Below are 27,941 nucleotides of genomic sequence, written 5' to 3'. Positions count from 1 at the left end.
CTCCAGCGACCACGCCCTGGTTGAGTTTGTGATCTCAAGCGATGTGGGCTTGGCAAAGAGCAGGATCAGGACACTGAACTTTAGAAAAGCAGACTTCAAGCTACTCAATGGATTGCTGGCCAAGATCCCCTGGCGCGCTGCCCTCAAAGACAGGGATGTTGAGGAGAGCTGGCGGCTCTTCAAAGATGCCCTCCTGGAAGCACAAGAGGTCTCCATTCCTCTGAATAAGAAAGTGGGCAGGCAAGGTAGGAAACCGGCATGGCTCAGCAAGGACCTGCTGAGAGAACTGAGGGCGAAGAAAGGGCTGTACAAGCTATGGAAACAAGGCTGTGTCACCTGGGAAGAGTACAGGGATGCCGTCCGGACTTGCAGACGTGGGATCAGGGAAGCCAAGGCGCAGGCAGAACTGAACTTGGCAAGGGACGTGAAAAACAATAAGAAAACCTTCTACAGGTACATTGGCCAGAAGAGACAGGCCAAAACGGGCGTACCTACTTTGGTAAATTTAAAAGGAGAACTGGCTTCAACAGATGAAGAGAAAGCTGAGGTGCTGAATGAGTTCTTCACCTCGGTCTTCACTGGTGGCCAGGATTCTAGTCTTCTTCACGTCCATGAACCCTGCATCCCCAAACCTCTATGTGGGGACCAAGGAGGTAAATCCCTCCCCACTGTAAGGGCAGAGCAAGTCCGAGAGTACCTCCTTAGACTGAATGAATACAAGTCTATGCGGCCAGATGGCGTGCATCCCAGGGTCCTGAAGGAGCTGGCTGAGGTGGTTGCCGAGCCGCTCTCCATCATATATGAGAAGTCGTGGCTGTCAGGTGAGGTCCCGGATGACTGGAGGAAGGGTCACGTCACTCCCATATACAAGAAGGGGAGCAGGGAGGACCCGGGGAACTACAGGCCGGTGAGTCTCACCTCCGTGCCTGGGAAGATCATGGAACAGATCCTCCTGGACAACATGCTCGATCACATAAAGAATGAGCATGTGATCCGAGACAGCCAGCACGGCTTCACCAAGGGAAGGTCATGCCTGACTAATCTTGTGGCCTTCTATGATGGAGTGACGGCATTGGTGGACGAAGGGAAGGCGACCGATGTCATTTACCTGGACCTGAGCAAGGCCTTTGACATGGTCCCCCACCACATCCTCATCTCCAAATTGGAGGGAAGTGGATTTGATGGGTGGACGACCCGATGGATAAGCAATTGGTTGAAAGGCCGCAGACAGAGGGTGGTGGTCAATGGCTCTATGTCCAGGTGGAGGCCGGTAACAAGTGGTGTCCCCCAAGGGTCTGTCTTGGGACCGGTGCTCTTTAACATCTTTATTAATGACATCGATGAAGGAATTGAGTGCACCCTCAGCAAGTTTGCTGACGACACCAAGCTGAGTGGTGCGGTTGATACGGCGGAAGGAAGGGATGCCATTCAGAGGGACCTCGACAGGCTGGAGGGCTGGGCTCGGGTGAACCTAATGAGGTTCAACACGGCAAAGTGCAAGGTTTTGCATTTGGGCGGAAGAACCCCAGGCACCCGTACAGGCTGGGAGGAGTGGTCCTTGAGAGCAGCTCGGCAGAGAAGGACCTCGGGGTCCTGATGGACGAGAGACTTAACATGAGCCAGCAGTGCGCTCTGGCAGCTCGAAAGGCAAATGGGATCCTGGGCTCCATCAGGAGAGGGGTGATCAGCAGGGAGAGGGAGGTGATTGTCCCTCTCTACTCGGCTCTTGTGAGGCCCCACCTGGAGTACTGTGTCCAGGTGTGGAGCCCTCAGTACAAGAAAGACATAGAGATCTTGGAAAGGGTCCAGAGGAGGGCGACTAAGATGATCAGGGGGCTGGAGCACCTCCCCTATGAGGACAGGCTGAGGGAGTTGGGCTTGTTCAGCCTGGAGAAGAGAAGGCTGCGGGGCGACCTCATTGCAGCCTATCAATACCTGAAGGGAACCTACACCCAGGAGGGGAGTAAACTCTTCAGAAGGGCTGACAACAGCAGGACTAGGGGAAATGGATCAAAGTTGAAGGAGGAAAGATTTAGGTTGGATGTTATGGGGAAGTTCTTCACAAGGAGAGTAGTTAGGCCCTGGAACGGGCTGCCCAGGGAGGTTGTGGATGCCCCGTCCTTGGACGTGTTCAAGGCCAGGTTGGACGGGGTCCTGGGCTACCTGATCTAAATGTGTACGTTTGGTGGCCCTGCTAGGCAGGGGGGTTGGAACTACATGATCCTTGAGGTCCCTTCCAACCCAGGTGATTCTTTGATTCTGTGATTCTGTGATAGCAGAAATTGTTTTTCAAAATCACTTTCTGCTCCCTCTCACTCAGTAAATAAGCTCATCTATATTCAACAGCACGATTATAAAGAAAATGCAAGCACTAAACCCTAGACCTGGGGATCTGATAAATATTTATAAAGGTTTATCTAAAGGGACGTGGGAGGCAAATGGACAAGGCCAGGCTCTTCTTGGTGGTTTGCAGTGATAAGGAGTAATGGCCTAAAACTTGAGTATGGGGAGTTCCATACAAACATGCAGAACTTCTTTACAGTAAAGGTGACATAGCACTGGAACAGGTTGCCCAGAGATGTTGTGGAGTCTCCTTCTTTGAGATATTCAAGATCTGTCTGAATGCTTACCTGTGCAACCTATTGTAGGGTACCTGATTCAGCAGGGGGTTTGGACTCCATGATCTCTTGAGGTTCCTTCCAATCTGTGCAACTCTTTGTTTTTGTGATTCTCCCTCCAAACCAAAGGAATTTCTGTATATTACACCACAGCTTGATTAAGGTTGACAGGATAAAGGAGAATGGTTTTAAACTAAAGGAGGAAAGATTTAAATTTGATGTCAGTGGGAAGTTTTTCACTGAGAGGGTGATGAGGTCCTGGAACAGGCTGCCTAGAGAGGTTGTGGATGCCCTGGGGGTGTCTAAAGCCAGGTTTAGTGGGGCCCTGGGCAAGATGATCTAGTACTTGATCTAGTGATGGGCAACTTTGCCTGCAGCAGAGGAGTTGTAACCTGATGATCATTGAGATCTCTTCCAACCTAAGCCACTATATGATTTGGCAGTAGTTTTAAGCATAATAAATGCATTTCATTGATTTTATTTAGATGTCATTTAAGTGTTAATCTTAAGCTTATTTATAAGTATAGTCTTAAAATAGTTTTCATTAAACTGCTACAAAATGGCTTTACTGTATCCATTATAATAATTGTGCCCATTTATCATTCACCTATAGGATTTCCTATGCAATGTATCTTCAGTTCTGCAGAACTCAATTCCAGTTTTCATAAAATATTTTGAAAATATTTTAAGCAACAGCCAGTAATTATTGGATTCGTGTTTTAAAATAATCTAGGTTTTTATTTATACTGTGCAAAAAGTAACAGATGTTCAAATGCCCGTTAAGCAAAATCGGAAGTATTTAAATCAAGTATGTGATGCTAATATTATTCTGTAAGACCATGTCTTCTTTCATCTTAGTATTCCTTTATGAGTTAGGATGTCTAAGTAGTGTTTTGTTTTCTATCAAATAAATACTTTAGCTCATGTAAGGCTTGTGTAGATTTCTTTTCTTAAAAAAAAAAAAAAACAAAACTAAACTAAACTAAAACAACAACAACAATGAAAAACAAAAACAAAACAAAAAAACCCTGTCTGATTATTTTGGTTCATCAGCCAACCTGTATAGTCATTTAATGTTGTTGTTTGGTAGACACAGATGAAGATGAACCTGATTACCTTTCCAAGGTAATTCCTCTGTATTGTCTGCATTAAATCCATTGCTTGCTATGTTGGAGATATCTCAGTTTCTCTGCATTATAGAGTCAGAAAGAAGAATACATTTGAGCAGGTTTTTTTTCTGATTTCCCAATTGGTGTTTTTAAAAATATTCACATTTGTGCATTACAGTTGTGAGCTTTAGTGTGTTTGTTTTGGCCAATGCTAAGCTCTTTGCATTTAAATTTTGAGTTTTATGGTACTGAACATTCAGTCTTAGGAGGAAAGATGTGTGGATTTGGAGCCTCACGTTTTCCGTTATTTGCAAAAACTGGGCTTAAGAAGATAAAGGAAATACTAACATCTAGGAATGAAATCCATATCCTCTACCAGTTCACTGACTGCTGATCATCCTGGGGTAAAAAGTGTAACATGCTCTTCAATCCTATAGTGATGTCAGTATAGGACATCACTGAGGTAGCGGAGTGGCGATCCCTGGGGGTGTTCCAGAACCATGGAGATGTGGCACTGAGGGTTGTAGTTAGTGCGCATAGTACAGGTGGGTTGGGTTGGACTTGATGTTCTTAGTGGTCTTCTCCAAACCTAATCATTCTGTGATTCAATCTGTCATATTGAAGCAGGATGGGCATTCACTAAGGTACTGATGGGGAAGTAACTTGCAAAATCCTTTTTTTTGTGTGCGCTTTTAGAGCGCTGTCAGTTTAATTTCACAAGATGATAAAATTTGGCACATAAGTTTGATGTGACAGGCATGTCATTTCTAGCCAAAAAAAAAAAAAAAATCAAATGAAGTGATTTGGGAACGGACCAGTCAAATCCAGAACTGCTGAGTATAAGCAGCAATTCAAATCTTTTCATAAGCTGCTTCTGCAAAGTCCCCCTATTTGTTAAGTATACCTCCTTGGTATTCTCTACAGCCTTTCCTCCTTTTATTTATTTATTTTTAGGCTTCATGCTGCTCCTTTAAGCATAATTTTGACAACACATTAGAATTAGCTCATTGAATTGGCTCTTCTGACCATAGCTAGTCATATCTTTTCTGGGCTGGGAGGGTGCCTGTTTTTCTGTAGCTGCAAAAGGAAAAGTAGAGTTTCTTGAGCTTTCTATCATTGCAATTAGAAAAGCAGATCTAGTTTGAAACCGTAAACATACAGATGTTTGCTCAGGTAAAAAAAAATTGTACATCATTCTCTCTTGATGCAAACTCCCAATGACTGTTGCCAACTCCTGTTTTTATCATTTGGGAAAATCTCCAGCTTATTTACATTTGAAAGAGCCAAATGTGTACGTGCAGTTTGCAGTATTTGAGTGGCACTGCCTCCTCCTTATGTTCTCTGCACAATGTTTGTTGTGTGAAAAAACATCAGTTCAGTAGTGCTTGGTGTGCTAAGGTTTTCATGCATCATGTGTTATAAAATAATACCTAATTTTTACGGTTTAAGCTCAATAAGTGATGTAAAAATTACTCTAACTTGAAATTAATCATTTATAATCATTAAATGTCCCACATTTGTTTTCTCTGGAAAGTACTTTATTTCCTTTTAGTCATTCTGGCCTTTTAAATAGAATTAAAAATGGTTCTGCCATTATTAAAAGGAACAAAATGAAAGCTTAATTTTACCTTGACTTCCGCAGCTGTATTCTGTTATTGCTAGTGGTGGTTTACAGCATGTATTTCTTAGACTAGTTGGTATTTTTGTGCAAGTTTGATTACATACATTTTGTTTTGTTCAGTTGCCTTTGAAACAGTGTTTTTCACATTGTAACTCTTACTTGCAGATGTGACAGCATGCTCCATGCTGTAATAGGAAGTAGTGTTGGTCTTTGCAACTTTGTGTGCAGGACCGTATTTCTGGAGAGAATTCAAGATGATTTGCTTAAAGGAAAGTGACTTACTGTTTGGTAGGTAGTTGAGATTGAGAAGCATATCTTATATAAAGCTTAAGCCTTTTATTCTGTATAAATCAGACAAAGGTTTTAAAGTATATAAATGCGTTGATTTCATGACTGTTGAACAGATAAGTGTAAATGCTTAGCTTCTGTTGTTCTTTTTTTCCTTAATTTATTTTGAATCTCAGGAAGTGGGCTTCATTTTGTTACAAATACCAGCTACAAACACTGGCTTAGAACAAATACTATTAACAAGCCACTAATCCAATCTGCAGCTCTACAAGCTCTTCTGCTTTCAGGCCTCATCAGGGATGATTCAGCCCAGCAGAACTTAGTGAAGTATGCGGTTAATTAGATTCAATTTGATCAGCTGAGCTTTGCATAAGGCTCCCTAAAATATACAAGTCTTTCCTGATTTTCTAACCTGATAAAGCTGAAATACTAGAGTTAGCTCTGAGATGGATGTGTGTACTGCAGCTTGGATGGAAATGGCTCAGTTGGCAGTTCCTCTTCACTGGTCTCATTCACACTGCTGATTGCTTTGTGCCTTCCTTTACCCTTTCCTTACTTAAATCTACATCATGACTCTGCTGCCAGTTTTAGAACTCCAAAATGTGACAGCCAGATCACTTAAGTAAAACAGTGCTTGTGGCCAAACGAACTTGATCTGAGGAATATGGCTGATAATTAGAATTCATAATTATGGACAGCTTAAAAGTGAGTATCTACTTTGTTTTCATGAATTGTTGGCATTTCCAGTAACATCAATGGCATGATGAACCTGGTGCGCAGTGTTCTTAAATCACCAGACAAACCAATTATTGCCCCACACCTTTTCATCATAGCTTTATTTTGTATTATGCATGGCTTTTTCTCCAAACACCCTGTTGTTGTTTACTTGATGTGGATAGTCAGCACTCATTCTACACAAATTAATGAAACGAAACCACAAAAAGCCTTCCCCCAACATTAAGACTACATCATTGAAGAAGAAGAGATGGGTATTTGTTGTAGGCAATTCCTCCCTACAGGGAACTGAACACCCAATATGAACAGACCATCTTAGAGATGCTGTCTTCTTGGGGCTCAGGTGAGAGATGTCACCAGGAAACTATCCAGCCTGTTACAGCTGTTAAACCACAATCCCATACTGCTTTTCCATCTAGGGAAAGATGAAGCAGCTATGTGTGGATCAAAAGGGACTTTAGGGCCTTGGGGAGATGGCTAAAGGAAATAAATGCACAGATCATCTTTTCTTCTCTGTCTATTGTGCTGGGTAAGGACATGGAAACAAAGGATCATATCTTTAAATACTTGGCTTCATGTCATACCGTTCCCAGAACTTTTCTTGACTACCAAATGGCCTATGTGGTACTGGGTGTGTGGACACCAGATGGGGTTTGCCTTTCTCAAAGGGGGAGGAGGGTCTAAGGGTCTGGAGAAGTGCTAGCAGGGCTCATTGGGAGGGTTTTAAACTAGTTCTGAAGTGGGGTATTGGAGTGTATAATCAAGATGTTATAATTACAATATAATTGTATAATCAATAGATATCAAGATGTTATAATTACAATATAATCAAGAGAATTAGGCAAAGTAAACAACGATCACAAAAGAGAATTAGTGGAAGAGCTTACCCTTCGGCTGAGCTCACCAGAAGACACCAAGAGGGGTGATCTCCAGAAGAGATCCTTCCCTTCTGGTAGCCAGCTCTTAAATAGGTGTAGGAGGGATGGAGCCAGGCTCCATCCCTTCCAGCAGCACAGGTGAATTGCCTTCACCTGTGCTCCTCTGGCTGACTCATGGCTCGCCTCAGGTGATCAATCAGAGGTTCAGGCAGTGACTCAGCAGTTCCCATACACTCCACCCCTTCACTGCATGAACCAATGATCAGGTTAACAAAAGGGTAAGCTTTCCCTAATACAGAGATCCGGAATATCGCGACGCTTATACAATTTTATCGTGACGTGTGTTGGTACAGTTCAAGACGAGTGATGATCAGTGGATGTCTATATTCTTCTATGGGCCAGTGCTCGATGATGTGACTGGAGGCATGAGGTCCTAAGGTGCAGGTCCGTTCTATGTTCCATCAGTCCCATGCAGACCATCACCGGGTGTTGTACGCGATCGGGCAGCAACACTGGAACACTTGATGGCATTTTGTTCCTTCCAGTGATCCTGAATGCTCAAAGACTCACGGGGAGAAATACAGATGTTTTAGAGGTACCAGGAGGGGAAGGTCTGTTCTCCAGAGCAAGATACAGGCTGTATTTCTGTCTTGGGTCAACACTTCCGCTTGTACTGGGGCATGTCCTTGCTGCCTGTACCACCCCTTTTGGCCGGATATCTGCAGTTGCATAACGATATCAGGCACCAAAGGAGGTGTCCTGATCTGCCACAGGGACATGATGGGGGTCCCTTTAGCAATAAAGATCGGAGTGTTGACCACAATATCAGTAGGCCATGTACCTATTACTGGAGGGACTACTGAGCCTCCAACCTCCAATAGTCTCCCACAAGGTGCAAGTAGGCCACACCACTTGGGTCCTACCTGCACCTTCCAAGGCCATTTTATTTTATGGGTACCTGGCTCTAAATTTTCAGGGGCAGGGAGCAGAATATTATTTTCATTACCAATCTGGGGTCTTACCTGATGATCAGTGTCTGTAATTTGGATCCTAAGTGGGGTGGCCCATGTCGTCTGCAACATTCTCAGGGCACTGGGTCTGCCATCTCGAGGTCTTTCATTCAGGTCCCGCAGGGTTTCATACAGTCTTTTCATCCACCCCTGCAAGGACTGGGAGTCTGTCTTCAGGGCATCCTTAAGAATACCATTATAACGTTCGATGAGGCCTGCCCCCGTTGGATTATATGGCAGGTGGAATCGCCATTCAATGTTATTTTCTTCTGCCCAGTGCTGTATCACTGCACCAGTAAAATGAGTTCATTGGTTGCTCTTGATAGCTTCAGGTGTCCCGTAGGCAGACATCAGTTTAGTGAGTGCCTTGATGGTATAAGCCTGGTTTGCTTTTGGTATTGGATAGGCCTGCAGTAGCCCACTTGCAGTGTCGACACAGGTCAGGGCGTATCTTGCCCCTTCGGAACGAGGAAGGGGCCCGATGTAATCGACCTGCCATCGCTGGAGAGGATTGTGTCCCCTAGCAAGATGGGCTGTTGTTTTGGGCAACGATCTCGGTCTCATCTTGGAGTAAGCATCGCAATCCTGGCATGCCTGGACGATATCAGATAGTTGTATGGGCAGTCCCCATGCTTTAGCAGCTGCCCACATTGTCTTTTGTCCAGCATGCAGTAGCTTCTGATTTAACCAGCGGGCGATGTTCTCAGATGGTGAATTCTCAATCCATCGAACTCGGGCCAGTGTGTCGGCTTCATCATTTCCCGGTGACTGTAGGGGCTGATGACCAGAAACATAGTAGACACGTACAGTCCTGTGTTTGACCGTATTCCATATATCTAACCACATGTCTTTGCCCCAGATCGGTCGGGCGTGGATAGTCCATTCCTGGGTGGCCCACTGTGCAATCCAAAGAGTGAGCCCCCGGTACACAGCCCAACTATCTGTGCAGATGTTCAGGATACCATCACCGGGTTCCTTGGTTATAACCATCCACACGGCTCGCAGTTCTGCCCATTGGCTGCTCTGACCATCCCCCTCATCAAACCAAATTGTCTCGGTGGAAGGATGGTATGCTATTTCTCTCCACTTGCTCGGGTTGCCCTTGCTGGACCCATCTGTGTACCAGGCATCTTCAGGGATAGGATATTTTCCCTCCTGAACGGGACTCTTCTCTGGTGGAGCGACCAGTATTTCTTTTGGTGCATCACTGTGATACATCACTGGGCCTAGGATCTTCTGGAGTTCTTCTTTCAAGGGTGACGAAGACAGACTGCTCCTTTGGCTGAGATAGGTGACCCATCGTGCCACTGTTTGTGCTTGGGCCACCCCTGTCTTAGGAAGGTGAGTCAGATCTTTCACCCACCCCTGAATCGGCAGAGTGGTCTTGACTATAACTGCAGCTGTTTGAGTTATTGGCTCTACTGCCTGTAATGCCAAATACGCAGCCAATAACTGTTTTTCAATCATACTGTATCTTTCTTCTGCTCCGTGCCAAACCTGAGACCAGAAACCAACGGGGGTCCGAACAGAACTCTGGCGTTGCCACAGGCCCCAACCAAAGCCATCTCGAGTAACATGAACATCCAACTCGGCTGGGAGGGTAGGATCAAATATACCCAATGCCTGAGCTTGTTTAACTGCCAGTTTTGCTTGTTGGAAAGCATCCTGTTCGGTTTTCCCCCAGTCCCCAATAGCTGCCCCTTTTTTGTGAGTCTGTATAGTGGCCTTAGCAGCTGCGCTAGGTGAAGTATAAAGGAACGCCAATAACCCAATATACCTAGAAACTCTTGCAGCTGCTTTGAAGTTGTAGGGACTGGGAACGCCTGAACCTTATCTATAACAGCACTGGGTAGCACTTTGGTCTTTCCTGACCAAACCACCCCCAGGAATTTTATGGACAGGCCTGGACCTTGCACCTTTTGGGGATTTATAGCCCATCCCCTCTGTTGTGAATAGGCAGTTAATGAATCTGCTGCCTGTCCTACTGCCTCCAGTGAGTCGGATGTCAACAGGAGATCATCAATATAATGACATAGGTTAACATCATCAGGTTTTGTCCAATCAGCCAGGTCACGCGCCACTAGATTGTGACAATATGTTGGTGAATGCACGTACCCCTGTGGCAGGACCTGAAAGGTCCACTGCCTGCCTCCCCACATAAATGCAAACTGATCTTGCAATTCCTCAGCAATTGGGATACTGAAGAATGCATTTGCTAGATCTAGGACACAATGATAGGTTTTTATCTCCCTACTCAATGTGTCCATTAGGGAGGCAATATTGGGTACGGCCGCATGAATAGGCGGCGTGACCTTATTTAATTCTCTGTAATCTATTGTCATTCTCCATGTGCCATCCGACTTTCACACTGGCCATATGGGGGAGTTATACGGGCTGTGTGCAGGTCTTATAATGCCCACTTTTTCTAATTCCTGCACCGTTCTTGATATTTCATCTTGCCCACCCAGGAGTCTATACTGTCTTACATTAGTAATCCAGTGCGGTTTCGGCAGGCAAACAGGCTCATGTTTCGCATGGCCTCTTAATATTGTCTGCACCACCCGGATACTGATACATCTTTGTCGAAGTCTGAACTCTCCCACAGTTGTTTGGAGAGCCAGACCCCATAGAATGTCTATGCCCAGGATGTATTCTTGGACTGGGGCAATAGACACCTTGTACTCCCGGGGTGGGAGACACCAACCCCCAATTTTAACCATGTTTGGGTGACAGGAATAGTCTGTCCCCCAAAACCACCAATTATCACTCTGTCGCCATCAAATTTTCCCGGATCTCCATAGATAATTGATGTTTCCGCTCCTGTGTCTACCAATGCCATCACTCTCTGAATATTTTTTCGGGACCAATAAATCGTTAATTCTACATAGGGCCTCCGGTCCCGTCTGGAGGCCCTACGGGGACTAACATCCCTTGTCACTCCATTAATTGTGCAAGGGCAGGCATTATGGCCCGAGACACCTGAGGTGGCTTTTTTTTCCTGTTTGGAAAAATAAAATCCTCTAGGTTCCATGTTGTTGTTGGAACCCTCTCTAGAGCTCTTACCCTTGATTTCTTAGGGTAGCTCTGGAATTTTTGATTGTCCTTTAGTTGTCTCCAGAGCTGGAGAAGGACATGGTTGGGCTGGCGGTCGATCTTCGCAAAATGGACCCCAGCCCGAATTAAATCATTAAACATTTGTTTTTGGGATACCCTTATGGGTCCCGATGGACGAGCTCGAGTAGCCAGCATTTTGGTTTTATTTACCGGCAGGACCTCTGCTTCCTCCAAAAACCGAATATTGCGCCTAGTCCACAGGCATTCTGTTTCTCCCAGGTCAGCAACTAACTGGGCAGCCTGCTGGACTACGGCTTCTGACGCTACAAGGGGATTTAATATGGAGACTAGGATGCCGTACAGATGGGAGGGAGCTTGCTGTAAAATTAAATCTCTCATCCCTGCTGAAAATTTAACCATATCAGGGCCATCAAATGTATCTTCATAGATAGCCGCTCTTACACCCAGTTCGCGGATATAGTTTTGAAGGTCCTCCATGGAAGACCACATGCCTGTATGTAAAGGTATGTCTGATTTATTCGGCCATACCATACGGCAGGCCGCCATTAACCATTCTAGTATGGAATGGTTTTCATCACGGTATTGATTACCTACGTATAATCTCTGTCTGAGAGCAGGATGGACGGTCACGGTGGCCAACTTAGCTATTTCTGGGCCATTCATCAAGACACTTTCTGCCCCCAGAGTCCCATAGTCTCAATAACCAAGCTGGCACACTTTCTCTAGGCTTCTGCCGAAATCGTTGTACTAGGTCCATCAATTCTGTTGCAGTGTATGGCCGAGCTGTTACATGTAAATGAGTCTGGGCAGGGGGCCATTGATCAGGCGGCACCCCTGCCGGTCTGTCTTGTACTTTTTTTGTTTTCTGGGTTACAACAGGACGGATTTCCAATGGATCAGTCAGAATTGGACATTCAAGGTCTGATTTGGATTTCTCTTTCTCCTGATCAACGAAGTCTGTTTCAACGAATCAACGAAGTTGATTCAGGAGTCTGGTCATCATGTATTGAAATGTTACGAATTTGGCCTACGGGAAGATGTAGAATTGGCTTCTTCCCTGTTAAAACGCCAAGTTCGTCCTCCAGCTTTTCAATGCGGTCTTTCAAGAGCTGATTTTCAGTTTCTAAAGTATTATTTCTCATATCTGCATGATTTAAGGCACTTAATAATGGCCATACCACCATGGAGGCAGCCAGTTGCCTTTCTTTAGTAGTGAGAACATCCTTGCCAAGTCCTTGAAAATAGTCCGCCATGCGATATGGGGAGATATTGCCCATAATGCGTAAGGGACCCCATTTTTCAATGATAGCAGCTAACTCATAATAGGCGATCCCTCAAATCCTGGGATCTGCCCTGGAATCATTATCTCTAGAGGAGTCTTGTTCTCCCCCTTGACCCATTTATAGAAATTCCATAGAAAAGACATGATGTTAATTTTAGTATATTTGGCCTGCCTGGCTCACCAAGTGTATAATCAAGATGTTATAATTACAATATAATTATATAATCAATAGATATCAAGATGTTATAATTACAATATAATCAAGAGAATTAGGCAAAGTAAACAACAATCACAAAAGAGAATTAGTGGAAGAGCTTACCCTTCGGCTGAGCTCACCAGAAGACACCAAGAGGGGTGATCTCCAGAAGAGATCCTTCCCTTCTGGTAGCCAGCTCTTAAATAGGTGTAGGAGGGATGGAACCAGGCTCCACCCCTTCCGGCAGCACAGGTGAATTGCCTTCACCTGTGCTCCTCTGGCTGACTCATGGCTCGCCTCAGGTGATCAGAGGTTCAGGCAGTGACTCAGCAGTTCCCATACATGGAGACAGTGAGCCTTCCCATTATAAGGTGTCGAGGTTCACCAGGGCCAAAGGCTGGGTCCTGCACTTTAGCCCCAACAACCCCAGGCAATGCTCCAAGGTTGGGACAGAGTGGCTGGAAGATTGTGTAAAGGAAATGGATCTGGGGGTATTGATTGGTGCTCAACTGAACGTGAGCCAGCAGTGTGCCTGGGTGGCCAAGAAGGCCAATGGCATCATGGCTTGCATCAGAAACAGCGTTGCTAGCAGGAACTGGATTGTCCCCCTGTACTCAGCTCTGGTGAGGCTGCAGTTTGAGTACTGTGTTTAGTTTTGGGCTCCTCAATGCAAGAAAGACCTTGAGGCCCTGGAGTGGGTTCAAAGAAAGGCAGCAAAGCTGGTGAGGGGCCTGGAGCACATGCCTTATGAGGAGCAGCTGAAGGAGCTGGGATTGTTCAGTCTGGAGAAGAGGAGACTCAGGAGAGACTTTATTGCTCTCTATGACTACCTGAAGGGAAGTTGTAGTGAGCTGGGGGTCGGCCTCTTCTCTCGTGTAACTAGTAATAGAACTAGAGGGAATGACTTCAAGCTGCGCCAGGGGAGATTTAGTTTGACTTTAGGAAATGCTGCTTTTCTGAAAGTGGACTTTCAGAATGGGTTGTCCAGGGAGGCGGTGGAGTCATCGACCATGGAGGTGTTTGTGTTGAGAGATATGGTTTAGTGAGAGTTATTGGTGATGGTTGGACTGGATGATCTTGAAGTTCTTTTCCAACCTTAGTGCTTATCTGATTCTGTAATTCTGTGAAGGCATAGTAGATTAGAGGGACAGGATGCTATCGGGGCCTTGAAGGGCCTTGAAAGGTGCTGACAGCACTGCAACACATACAAAACTATGATGATGAGGCAGTGACTGCTGGTGAAATTCAAGAGAGATCTTTAACTGTAATTAAGGAGTTATTCTTTAAGGAAATGACAAGACCAGCTCCCCAGCTGAAGTGCCTCTACACCAATGCACACAGCTTGGGAAATAAACAGGGGGCACTGGACGCTACACTGCTTCTACAAAACAGTGATATAGTTGCCATCATTGAAATCTGATGGGATGATTCCCACAACTGGAGTGTGGCTATCAATGACTGCAAGCTGTTCAGAAGGGACAAATGAGAAAGTGGGGTGGGAGTGTTTCTATCTACATCAGGAAAGGAATACAAAGAGAAGAGCTGTCCCTAAAGAATAGTCATATACTGATGCATTTCCAAAAGAACAGAATATCTGGCAGAGTCTGATTTTCTAGTTGTTAATAGATCAGGATAGGTTTATTTTCATTTTGATTTGGGATTTTGGTCCTAAAAAGATGCATTTGTGATACTGCTTCAAATGTATAATTCTTCTTAATTTTTTCTACTCCATCAGTATGTAGTGTTTTCCCTCTTAGCTCTGAATCACCAAGGAATCTAGAGAAAGTGCAACTCTGATGCAATTCTACATATCAGTTATCACACCCAGCATAACGTTTTACATAATGATAATCTCAAGTAGGAATAGAATATAAACATTCCTAATCTACAGTGCTCTGAATATCTTAGTTCAGTCCCATGCTGGGGCGGGAGCTATCTCCTTTTTACAGTGCAGATGTTATTTTACTTTTGCATGAATGTGTTAATGAAGTATGTATCAAAATAATTGCTATTAAGCCCTTTACACCTATGTTCTATCCGACAAAATAACAATTATCATATATCTAGGAAATAGGAAGTCTGTTTCTCTTAAGGCATTTTTCCAGTCCTAGAAATACCTTGCTAATATATAGAGAGTGCACTTCCTTAAGCTGCAGAAAACATAGCCAAATACTTTTTGAGAACATCATTTTATCAAACAAGGTGGTTAAGTCCATTTTTGTCATAGTTTATTGACAGTTGAAACTGATTTTCTTGCAAAGATTTCAGTAAGAAAAAGAAGACATTGAAAGTTTCAAGATCAAGCCTTTGAAAGCAAGGTCTGAGGAAGCAATAACTCCTTAGTTTGTGTTGCCTTTGTTTCGGCGACCCTGACTGAAGTCTCCTTGTGAAAGTGTTCCGACAGCCCTGGCCAGTTTCGCACACTTTTCATGACACCAATATGGTGAGCGGCAAAATGGCGTTAATTGCAAGGAGCACATCCTTCTTAAAACTTTCCCCATGCCTTAGGGCTACTACCTGACCAATGGACATGTGGCATGTCTTGTTTCTTCCTTATTTGGTCTATCCTGTTCTTCTCTCTTATCTTCAAGTCATTTGTTGCCATGGTTTCCCAGGGGCCAAGGGGCCCCTGTCGACCCTGGCGACTGCCCCAGCCCATTCAGTTAACTACAGTCTTGTATTGCAGGTACTGGCCTTGGTCAAGAGGTGAAATGCATGTTCTGAGCTCTGTTATTAGATTTAGTGGAAGGAATCTTTGTTACAGAGCCGGTTTGGAACTAAATGAGAGAATGAGTGTAGAACAGCATATTGTGCGCATGGATAACTGAATTGTCTGGGGAGTTGTCCTTTCTTATGTCATTCAGAAATCTGTTGCTTTGTGTGATTTCACCATACAACTTTGGGTTCTTCCTTGCACTTGTCGTAATAATCTTTAATATCCTGAAGTAAAAATTTCACTGAAATTGTTTTCTTTTCTTTTCTTTTCTTTTTTTTTTAATGAAAATGTTTATCTTATAGATATATGCTATTTGCTTCCAAACACTGATGAAGTTAAGCTGTTCAGTTTAAATTGAATGTAATTCTTTCCTCCTCCTTTGCAAAGAGACATGATCCTCGTGTAAAGACTTATTTTCACGTGATGATTCATGCAGGAATAGCGTTAATGACTTTCAAAATATCACTCCCATCCTCTGAACCAGATCCTAGTATGGACTATTTCGCATCTCACTGAATGAATTTTAGGAAGTGTTTAGTGATTAATGGAGCTTTGACTAGAGTTCTTTCTCAGTGGCGTAAAAATACCTTAATCTATGCAAACTGTCCTATGCCTACATTTTCATTATAAAGTGAGCCTGTTTACTCATCAACTCCACACTGCTTACAGGGAGCACCATTACTCTGCTAATGCAATCTGGCCACTTGAAGCTAGAGAGATCTCATAACTGGAAGCCAACTGGAAGCTTAGTTTCTGCTTGTGTTGCACCTAATGCATCTGGTGGATGATTGCACCTCTGTTTTAAAGGTACAAGAATGTGTAGAGTTGGACAAGGTTTCCCCATGGGAATGATAGTCAGTGTCCCTGGAAGTGTTGAAGAACCCCAGAGAGATGACACTGAGGGTCATGGTTAGTGGACATAGTGAGGTTGGGTTGGGGTTGGACTTGATCTTGTGAAAACCACTTTGTATCCTTTAAGTGAGGATAGGCTCTATCAGGACAGAGGCAAGAAGTTATTTAATTAGTGTATATTATCTAGACTCCTGTACAGAATGATGGAAATGGTGTTTAATTTGTGAATCAGTAGAACTGCCTTAGTATTATCTGTTTCTGAAAGATAAGACTGAAAGATACTGTGGTAACATCTCTAAAACAATAGATGCATGCCTTTAATATTTTTAGATTCTACTTGCGACTGCTACCTTTAAAAAAATTAATATTTTGGCTAAAAGTTCTGTAACAACAAGATTCAAGGCACTGCTTCTGAGAATTTACGATACAGAACCTATTAATATTAAAGCAAACTTGAGTGATATGACTCCATGTCATGGTTTTATGATTTTTGGTCATCAGTATTCCACACCATAACATCATGTAATGCACTGGGGGTGGGGTTTGATATCTGCCGAATGTTCGTCCGTCGGAAAAGAACTACATTTCCCCAGGAGGCTTTGCAGTCAGCAAGGGGATATAACTCCATGCAAGTTCACCTGAGCTTCTTCTTCTTCGCCTGCTCTTCGCTGTCTGCGCTTCGCTATCTGCGCTTCGCCGCCTGCGTTTCGCCATCTGCACTTCGCCGTCTGTACTTCAGTCACTCAACTGGACTGCACTTCTCACCCCAGCATTGTGGTGAGGTCTATACAATTCAAACAGACTCTCTCTCTCTCTTTGTAGTTTACTAATACTATATTTAGTAAAATCATCTGTTCCACCTCAGATCAGTGCTGTTGTTTTTTCAAGTATTTTGGGGTCCCCTGCTTCCCCTTTCCCAGAGGCGCGGATCCACAGATCCCTCCGCCCTGCTGGTCACGGAACTGGACTGGACCAGCCCATAAACCGTTGACACTCCACTGAGGGCACAGTACATGCATTCCTTATTCATCTCTTACCCTTCTCCTTTCATATCTATGTCACTTATGTTTTAAGACAGGTGTTGACAGTTCTGAGGTGGAAACGTGCAAGGATCTAAGATGTGCTTAATGCAGCATTTCACCTCCTGCTACTGGTACAGCAGGAAAAGGGAGGCTGTATGGCTGAATATGACCACTGTGACCCTTCACTCTTGCAGTGAGAGAGAGCCTGGTTCTTTGAAAGTCAGAAATGTATTCAGATTATTTTTGTGGTCAGAATTTTCATTTTTGTCATCTTTATAGAGCTGTCAACAGTTTTAGCTGCTTTTCACCCTTCTGTTCACAAATATCAACCTGATATCCCGCAGAGTATCTCTGGGGCACTCAGCCAACTTTACCAAAAGGAGATATCAGAGAGTTGTCAGGGTTCTGCTGTAGATAATACTGCCTGACATAGGCTGTTACCCTCATTTCAGATAGACATTCTGTAAAATGGGATTCCATGTTCAGTGTGCTGCTGTGTTTTTAATTAGAATATCTGATGGGTTCCTGGGCAGCCTGATGTAGACACTGGCAATCCTGCCCATTGCAGAGGCAGTTGGAACTGGATGATCTTTGAGATCCCGTCCAAGCCAAGCTGTTCCATAAATTGGCCTTTTCTTTCCCATAAGGAAAGTCCTCTTGAAATGACTGGAAAGGTGTAATTGAAAATTATGTCAGTCCAGTATATATTTCTCTGTATCATTTTCTCATCATGAACTTTTCTTTACTCAGAAAATAGGAAATTAAATGATCCTGCTCTCTTGGAGCATAAAAGCAGAAAACACAATGAATTAAAAAAAAATTACTTGGCCCAGTACATTGATTCATTGTAACAGGAGAATAGGCTCTGAGTGATGAGAGATTGAGGGAGCTTTTTTTCATTTCACTACTTAAGAAATACACAGAAAAGACTGTATGCACCCATTCTCCAGTATTTGTTGCTATACCATAGCTTTATAAATAGTATTCATTCAGGATCTTTTTTTCTAAAAAGTTGGGCTTTTTTATTGTGTTTTTGGTGGTGGTTTCACAGAATCACAGAATTGTAGGGGTTGGAAGGGACCTCCAGAGATCATTGAGTCCAACCCCCCTGCCAAAGCAGGTTCCCTACGGCAGGTCGCACAGGTTTGTGGAAGTGCATATTTGCAAACTGTCAGAATATTAAGATTTAGATGCACAATTTAGTAAGTCTAAAATGTCATCAAATTTCATTTATTTCAGATGAAAAAAAAAAAAAGAATTAAGGAATGGTGAAGCAAAACTTCTAAGAAGTAGAGAAATAACAGCGTTATAACAACCATAAACTTCCTTTTGCTGGAAGGAATCGATTTGCAGATGTATTACCTTTGTGTGTATGTGTACATGGAGGTGATTAGAGATTGGTGACCACCTGACAAAAGCAAGAATGGATATTACTCCGAATTGTCTTTGTTCATAGAAATCCAGACTAGCATCACTGTACAAATGATTTTAGTTTTAAGGGTGAACAGGAAATAATCTTAGATGAAAGCTGTAGCAAGCATTTAGAGTCATGCAATTGAAAATACAGGCTACAAGGAGTGAAAAAAAAAAAACCCAAACCTTTCATCTTCAAATGTAGTACAAATAGTAGTTTCAATATATTACTTATTAGTAGTTCTCTAGTTCTTATCAATGTGTGATGACTAGGGTTTGGTCTGCAGTTGGTTATTCAGGCAATTCAGTGCTAGTATTACTGAAAATTATAACTGAACTTTCCTACGAGGCCATTAAGGAATTATTTTAATTTCAGTTGATCAATGATATGCTCCTTACAAACATAAATGCCACTTAAACCATTACTTCTTGTAGGAATGAGCTTTTTTCTAGTAGCCAGAGCTTGGAGTTCATGTGGAAACATGAAAGCATTCAAATATGTGAAAAAATTCTGAAAGAAGAGTGCACACACAGGGAGGCTAGATCAAACATGAGTAGCTTTGGAATTACTTAACAGCATTGTTATGCAACAGATGAAAGTAAAAAAATTCCCCAGTGTTCAAAATGTGTAATTTTTTAATTTTTTTTTTTTTTTTTTTTTTTTTTTTTTTCTGTATCTCCTCATGATGGCCTCAAGTTGCATCAGGGGAGGTTCAGTTTGGATATTTGGAAGTATTTCTTCTCAGAAAGAGCAGTGGATGCATTGGCACAGGCTGCCTAGGAGGTGGTTGAATCACTGCTCCTAGAGGTGTTCCAGAACTGTGGAGATGTGGCACTGAGGGACATAGTCAGTGGGCATGATGGAATGGTTTGTGGTTGGACTTGAGAATCTTAGAGGTCTTCTCTAGCCTTATGGATTCTGTCATTCTATACTTCTTATGCTGATTTGTTCAATACCATACCATTATTGTTACAGAAACTCTTTTGTTATAGAATCGTTATTGTTGGAAAAAACCACGAAGTCCAACAGCTCATTGTCCCCATGCCCACTAACCATGTTCCCAAGTGTTCCCAGGTGCCACAGTGATGCTATGGTTGTAGTCACAACTGTAGTCATGGCTATGATTGTAGTCATGGCTAAGAGTTCTGCAGAAAACCTTCATACTACTTCATTAGTGCAAAACAAACACATTAACAGAGAAAGTCAGAGGTGATACATGGCTTCAGAGTTCATCAAAGTCAAAACTGGGGTAGCAGTAGTGCACGTAGAAGCAGTTGCCTAAAATTGTTGGTGTTGTCATCTGGTGAATGTTAGCTGGCAAAGTACAGATAGGAGACAGTGAATTTGCATTTTAGTTTTGCAGTGGTATACATATGCAGTGGTGTTATATGGGGCACAAGTACAGGAAATGTTGTGATGTGAGGAATTGCTTATGTGGTACAGAGGACATTTTTTTATAAGGCTGTACACAACACTTCTTGACTACTCGAGAAACCTTTGCTCCTGTCACTAGAAGGATGATTGGTGACTAATTCTCCCATGTGCTTGGGGAATTATTGGAACAGTGTGCTTCTAAGCAGTTGTATTTGGTCCCATACCACCTAACACAAAACCCTTGCTAAAAACTCAGACTATTTTCATAGGTTGCTTTTCACATCCTTGAGTTGAGCAGAAATTCTAGAGGAAGAAAGTAAATGTAGAACTGTGGTGTATAAGGTCATATCTGAATATTTTCAGTCAGTAGAGTGCGGGAAACTCAATTTATCTGTCTTAGAAAGATGAAGAGCTGAGTCAATCCTGCTGGGATTAAAGCTCTCACATTGTTTCATGCTGTATAAAACATTTTTTCATCATCTTGAAATATAAAGCTAATATCCGAAGCAAAAATGGGTACCAGTACATTGTGATATCAGTTAAATCGAGGTATTTGATTTTAGTTGGTCACTGCCTTCTGATTTTCCCTCTAAAGGGCTCAGTGAACAGCTTTTGCTTATCAGGAAATGGAAAGCAGTTTTCGTCTTGGCAATTGGCCCTGGCACTCTTGCAGAATACAGTCCAGGGTTTTTCTGCTGGAGTGGTTTTCCTGTTGTTGCTTTTGTAAATGGTTTTTATAGGATGTCCATAATAGAAAAATGTTGCAAGGATGAGCAGGAGCTTGGCATGGTTTGATTGGTGCTACTGTCACAGAGTTACCTCTACATCTATCTGTGTCCATGACAGGGGGGGCAGCAGGCCTGCTGGCCTGAGAAGGGGAGGGAGTGTCAACTGGTTTATGGGCTGGTTCGGCCCAGTTTTATGACTAATAGGGCAGGGGACCCACAGACCCACACCTGGGAAAAAGGGAAGGGTAGGAATATGAGAGATGGGCCTAAGAACAGTGGCAATGATCTGAGGAGGAAAGTTAATTTACCGAAAATTATATTGGAATGCAGGATAACACAATGTAATACAATGTATAGTTGGAACTGAGGCTAATAAATAAAATGAGAGAGTATCCAAAACCGAAGGCCTTAGTCTGAATTGAAAGCCAAATGGCTGGGGAGCACACCCACACAATGCCAGACAGGGAGAAACAGAGAGAGTCCTGTGGCTTGCAAGTTTTATCTTTCCCTCTGTACACAGTCTTTTGGGGTATATGTAGTTCTCTTCTCTTCTGAGAACCAAGTACCCAGAAATTTGTCAGTCCATGGAACTGAAGTATTAACTCTTTAATTCCTCGTGCTTTACATGATGTTATGATGTGGAATACCGATAACAAAAATAACAAAAAGACCATAGCATTCATGTTATCAATGGAAGACAGAGCCAAATATATACATCCAACTATTGCTGTCAGACCTCAGATGAAATGTTTGAAGTGAAATTGATAATTTTCTGAAGGTGCTTTTCTGTGCTTCAGCTTGTTCTGTCTCCACACTTTCAAAGATCATCAGTCACAGTAAACTGTCTTAAATTGATGATGTCTCTACTGTATACTTTGTTTATCCATGCTAGGGATCCTGACACTTTTTTTAAGAGGTAATACAGGTGTTACAGATTACGAAAGATCAGTATCAGAATATTAAACCACTCCTCTGTGTGGCTAGAGGCCAAGATAACTTGTCTTTCAAGAAAAGACATCTGAAAATTTGTGTACTTTTCATAGGTGTTTTAAGTTTATCCTTCTGTAGATCAACTACAGCTTATACCAGATAATAGTTGAACATGTACAGATTTCATATGATGATAAATCCCTTTAAAATAGATGCAGGTATAATTTGTTAGGTATAATGATGTCTATAAATGGCAGTGATTGCATCATGAGGTGCTTATTATTTATTTTGAATAAGGAGAATATATATTAAAAAACACAATATGAAGCTGTATGATGACTTTAAAAATATGAGTTGGCAGCAAAGGAAGGAATGAGTACTGCAACTGCAGAAGTGTTTCTATTGAATGCTTAGTTTGTGCTTTGATTTTTAAGTCTTTTAACAGGAAGATGGAAATTAGTTACCAAAAAAACCTCATCGCACTTTTCAGCCATTATGCACTGATATTGTAGCGGGAAGCTGATGAAGACAGGTAAAGAGACCTGAATATTACTGAGGTGCAAGGTAGTAATATCATAAGACATGAAAATTAAGGACTGTTGGCATCATGCTTTAAGTAATTTCCTAGGGAGCATGTGTACGTCCAACTGTATGGGGAAAAAAGAACAGGCAGCAGGTTTCTGCACCTGGATTTAGAAATCCGCCGAAACTGCTGGTGCAAATTTAGTAAAGAATTAAATACCATCATAACTTGGCTTAATGATATGATTAAATGCAAACACTGCAGTGAACAGTTTGGGCTGTAAGCTTTTCAAGTTTTTAAAATACATTAAGCTACCAGTACTGAAATGTCTTCCTGCCAAATATTTAATTTCTGAACAGTGAAGATGGTTACACCCCAGGGAAATCGTACTCTTGTCTGTTAATTTTGGGATGAGTATAGATAGCAGAAATAACAACTGGACTATAAAAAAATTATGCTATCAAGGATTATGTATTTTTTTCTCCTGAAAATGGGAAGAAACATATTGGAAACTTTTACATGAATAAGAACACCAAGAGGTCAAAATACAGCTTGCTGGCCTTTATAAAAAAAAAAATTTATCACATGCAGTACATTAAGTTGTGAATTTTAATGGCCAATTTCCATGCATTTCTTCACCTTGGCTAAGTGTTGACATCCTTCACCTTCATACTCAATTGTTACAATGATTTACTGAAAAATGATATTGAGCTATGCTCTTGACAACAGGTGAGGATTAGGGTGTTTTTTCTTACCTTTTTTGCTTAGTACATTCAGTCTAAATTGTTGTGATTGCTGGTGTGGTTTAGAGGTTTTCTCTGTGCTTTCCACTTCCTGCAAAAGCATGTTTTAATGCAAATTTGTAGGCGTTCAGAATTTTGTAAGAGAGGATAGTTGCACCATGATGCAACTACCATAATATTTTATTATGTCTTTTCCAGTGACTTGCAGGTGTTATCTATGTGTAATATAAAACTTGGTGATAACATAGGTAAAGTATTCAAATGATCCTTTAAAGTGTCACTAAGTCTCTAATAAAACTTCTTTCCTCAGAACAAAAGCCTCAAAAACAAGCTGCTGTCAGGAAACAAGCTTTGTGGTATTCGTGCAGAAGAGGTAAGGAAGGTTTCTCTCTGTTTCAAAGTTAACATACCCAGAAGAATGTCATGTCAGTCTTTTGCACTGAGATTCTGCATAGATTGTATATTATGCATGCATGATCATTGCATCATAAAGGTTTGAAAAGACCTCTACAATCATCAAGTTCAACCATCAAGCCATCACCACTATGATGTTTATAAACAATTCAACCTCATTTCCATGACTACACTATGGGCAACTCAAATATGTTAGCAAGCTGCAATCTCAAGTTTTAGACTAATAAAGTTTGGGAATGGTTATTTCACATATATAAAGCTCTTTAAGTATACATTTTGCTCTATAATGTATGTTAAACTGATTTTATTTCCCTATTCTTCATGCCTAGAATAAGATAGGAGTCATTAAATGACTTTTTGAAATACCTCGTAGAAACACAAAAGATTTATTGTTATTGATCCTTATAACATTTCATTATTTCAAGGGAAGTATCATATTAGAAAATATCTCCTCTACAGAAACACTAGCAAAAATAGCCAATGATATATAAAAAAAAAACACCCTGTTTTCCCTAAGTGCCCTAGTAACTGCATTCACAGGAGCAGTCCTTTTAGCTATTTACCTTTTTGTGAGAGTGGTTATTTCTACATATGAATCTTAACTTTTTTACATGACTTAGTCATGGATTTCATCTGCAGAAATAACTTCTGTGAAGTCCATTTCATGTTGCCAGAATTGAACAGAAGCATAAAACTTCTTTGCTAAAATTATCACAGTTAAGGTGGGCCGTGTTTTCTTCAAAGACTCTACTTTTGTACCTAGACAGCCAAATTTATGAGGTCCAAGCAGTGATTTCCAGTTGTACTGGCTAATTAGCCTAGATGAAGTTCTGCAACTACTGCTTCAGATATATCCTCAGCAGTTGGTAACAGTGGGTATTTTTTTTTGCTAGCTTTTCAGAATCTCTTACCTTCCTCTGTCATCACTGTTCCTTTCAAACATGCCAGAGTATTTGAGTACAAGTATAAATTCTCCCCTTGTTTACTGCTAAAAGAATTGGCAATGTTCAACACAGCTTGCTGTTTACCCTTCCTATTCGAGTTTGTTTTTCCTATTTGCATTAACTTCTAGAATATTAGGTAATTAACTTTTAGATATTTTCACAGATGATTTACTATTTACAACATGTCTTTTAGCCTAAAGGTGAGGTCTGAAATTAAACGAAATTTATTGTTGCATGAGAACCATTGCTGTCTGAGGATTTTAGGAAACCAAACCCTCAGCTCACCAGTATTCAAGGCAGCAGATAAGCGAGTGTATTTTAAAACTTAAAAAAATTTTAGACTTGATGAGTCATCCTGACAAATTTATGGATTTAAAGTGGCTTAGTGCCGCTAGAATAAGTAAAAATGCTACTACGGGACTTTTTTCTTTTTTTTTTTTTTTTTTTTTTTTTTTTTTTTTTTTTGTCATTTTGCCAGATTTAGGTTATATAGGTCAGAGAAATGCAGTTCTTTTTTTGCTCTTTAAGTTCAATACTTCCAGCATAATAACTTGTGAAATCAATACTCTTTTAATAACGAGATCAAACATCTTTCATGGATAGAATTGCCTACCAGGAAGCTCATGCTTCGTTCCTCTCTCCCAAAGTGTGTGTAGACAATTTCATTCTGCTCTGAAGATTGTTTTGAAGGTGATGCCTCCAGTTATGTTTTCATGTTCTCAGAACTTGCTGTTTTAAAAATAAATATTTGAAAAGAATCCAAAATCCACTGATTGCATTATCCTCACTTTCAGTCAAAAAAGATCCAAGCCCAGCTGAAAGAACTTCGTTACGGCAAAAAAGATTTCATTTTCAAGGTGAGTCTTCTTTCAACATAGTTTTGCTAAGTTATTAGAGTTGCTGTAATGTTGAAGTCATCTGTGAGTATGATAACTGCATTTGTTGCTATATTTTTAAAGAATCATTTACTTCTGTTGATACCAAGAAGAGCTGACACCACAATAGATGAGAATAGTATCATAATGCTAATTCAGACATGCTATTTTCTGTTGGGTTTTCTTTTTCATTTGCAAACCACTCTAATAGGAAAAGTGTTTCTTATTAAATTGCTTTCTGGGTCAAAGAAGAGAAGCTTCAAAGCCTAAATTTGTATGCAGTATATTTCAAAATATATAGAAATAGTGTAAAATAGTTTATGAATATCTGTTTGCATGCTGAGATAAAGCAACATTCCAGTTCCTCACTGGAAACCAAAATATATTACCCTATTCCATAGATTCTGTGATGTATTTGATACTTTACAGGTGGATCTTGGCTGCTAATTGAGTAGTGCTTTCATTACCTGCATAAATGGTGGGGATAAGTAGTCATCCCGCAAGTGCATAGAGCTAGACTTATTTAAAAGGTAACTGAACTCAGTGTGAGGTCCATATTTCTTCTGAAAGGCACAGGATAGAATATTAGAACCACCAGCTACAAAATGCTCCCCAGGTTAGTCAGGGTGAATTCTGCTCTGAATGCTCTTACTTGAAAAACAGTAAAAATGTTTACATTACCTTTTGGGGAGACAATGAGCTAATTGAGTTAAAAACTCTTCAAGAAGTTTAGATAAATATAGTAAACTGGGAATAGGATTCAGAAGTTCCATCTCCTGAGAAGTTCATATGCAAATATCTAAAATATCTCTTCACTCTTCAGTTTTGTTCTGTGATAGATTTCTGATTTGCTCATTTGTTATATTTTCTACATGTAGTCAGAAATATGTTTGTTAGACTTCTTCCTGACTAAAGGAAATTTAATTTACCGGGGGCGGGGGGAATTTATGGAATTTATTTTGAAGATATTTGTGAGAACAAGAGGGTTTTTTTGTTTGTTTGTTTGTTTTAATAATCAACACTGAGAACTGTGTTTTTAATAATCAACCTTAATGAGAACCTTCTTTAAGAACCTTCTTATGTTTTGTTAACTGTTGGCAATAAGACTTCTAGTTAGAGCTTTGGGGAGTAAGTGGGAAAGGAAGAGGAAGAGCTGGGAGAAAGACGGCTCTTTCTTATACTCCAATGAATTGGTAGATTATGTCTGGTTGTAGCATTGTGAGACAGTAACTTACAAAGTGGTAGTAAATACAATATGAATTCCTCATTTTTTGCATGTATTTACTCTTACTATGTTTTCAAAGTGCATTGTAGTGTATTGGATTATGTGACATGTCTATACATATGTATCTTGTGTCTTTTCCTATGTATCCATACGTATGATATAATGCCATACGTCAGAAGGAGACACAACAGTTTAGGTGATGTGCTCAAGACTATATTTGTTGTCAGTGTATCTGTTGTCATTAGAATCTGAGTTCTGAACTCTTTCTCAGCATTCAGTCCCTTAAAACATGTAGAGTGGTAACACTGAAAAACTGACAGGACTGGAAATCTACTTTGTGTTATAACAAGCAAAATAAGGAAGAATTAATGTTAAATTTTCAGTCATCTTTTAAAATGTATAGTTACTTTTGCAAGTGGGAACCTGATAGTTTTAAATGAGTCCATTCTTAATTACAGTAGTTATCCTAAATCCTCGATTCAGTTAAAGTACTCTTTAAGTTTAAACGATTTGCTAAATTGAAATCTACATTTGTTTTAGTCACTCATAACCACTTGTTTCCAAATTTAGTTCTTCTCCAATCCCTGTTTTCCCATCATTTGATTATATTTTCCTTGAAGTCACATTTTTACTTAATTAGAAAGGATCTACAGATTTTTTTGTTGTTGCTCCTGAAACACAATTGTATGAATGTTTGATATGAATGTCAGATAAAGAAAAATAAATCCAGCATTGATTTTTGATATCAGTTTGTGTAAGTCTCTTGTACTCCTGAAAACTTTGTTCTTCTCAATGTACAAGATGCAAGTGGTTCACTTCAGTATTTGTTTTCTGCTTTGTGATGAATTCCTAAGGATTCTGCTTAAAAGTTTCAGAAACAGGTATTTCATCTGCCATTTAATCTGTTTTTCCTTCTGTAATTCTAAGTCCTGGAACAAAATATATAGTTAACCACTCATTTATGAGGACAGCCGAATCAGTGCATCATCAACTTACTGGTGACTTGACCACCTCCCTGGGTGGGAGGCTAGGGAGGCCTTTGAACATTAACTCTTCTTCTGTAGTCTGCAGCACTATTTATCGTGTAAAACATTTGTCAGTCTGTGGCTGCTGCTACATCACTTTTTATTCCCTTTATGCCCAAAATTTCATGATTGCTATGCCTGTGTTATTGCCATCTACTCAATAGCACATGGGTAGCTGCAGTACACTGGTGATTCTGCAATGGATTATTCCTCTGAGAGAAAGATGGCCATCTCACTGCTCAGTTGTTGCAATGGTTTTCAAGGCACCAGGCTCAGCTTCAGCTCCCCACTTCCCAGCTCTGCAGATCCCTCTTTGAAGTGACTAAGATAGTGTTGAGTAAGGT

The 27,941-nt window shown here is 41.2% G+C and overlaps 1 protein-coding gene across 1 annotated transcript in view; it reads left to right on the top strand.

The window, feature by feature from the left end:
* Positions 1-27,941, top strand: part of LOC128086869 (leucine zipper protein 2-like) — a 152,374-nt gene that overhangs the window by 88,054 nt on the left and 36,379 nt on the right. Inside the window, exons 6-7 of the mRNA XM_052695861.1 lie at positions 23,425-23,487; positions 25,267-25,329. Of these exons, the coding sequence (XP_052551821.1) occupies positions 23,425-23,487; positions 25,267-25,329 (126 nt within the window). The remainder of the gene's footprint in view (positions 1-23,424; positions 23,488-25,266; positions 25,330-27,941) is intronic.

This window comes from Tympanuchus pallidicinctus, unplaced genomic scaffold (assembly GCF_026119805.1).
Source record: "Tympanuchus pallidicinctus isolate F22 unplaced genomic scaffold, pur_lepc_1.0 scaffold3, whole genome shotgun sequence".
Classification (NCBI taxonomy): domain Eukaryota; kingdom Metazoa; phylum Chordata; class Aves; order Galliformes; family Phasianidae; genus Tympanuchus; species Tympanuchus pallidicinctus.
This window is presented reverse-complemented; position numbering and strand designations above follow the sequence as displayed.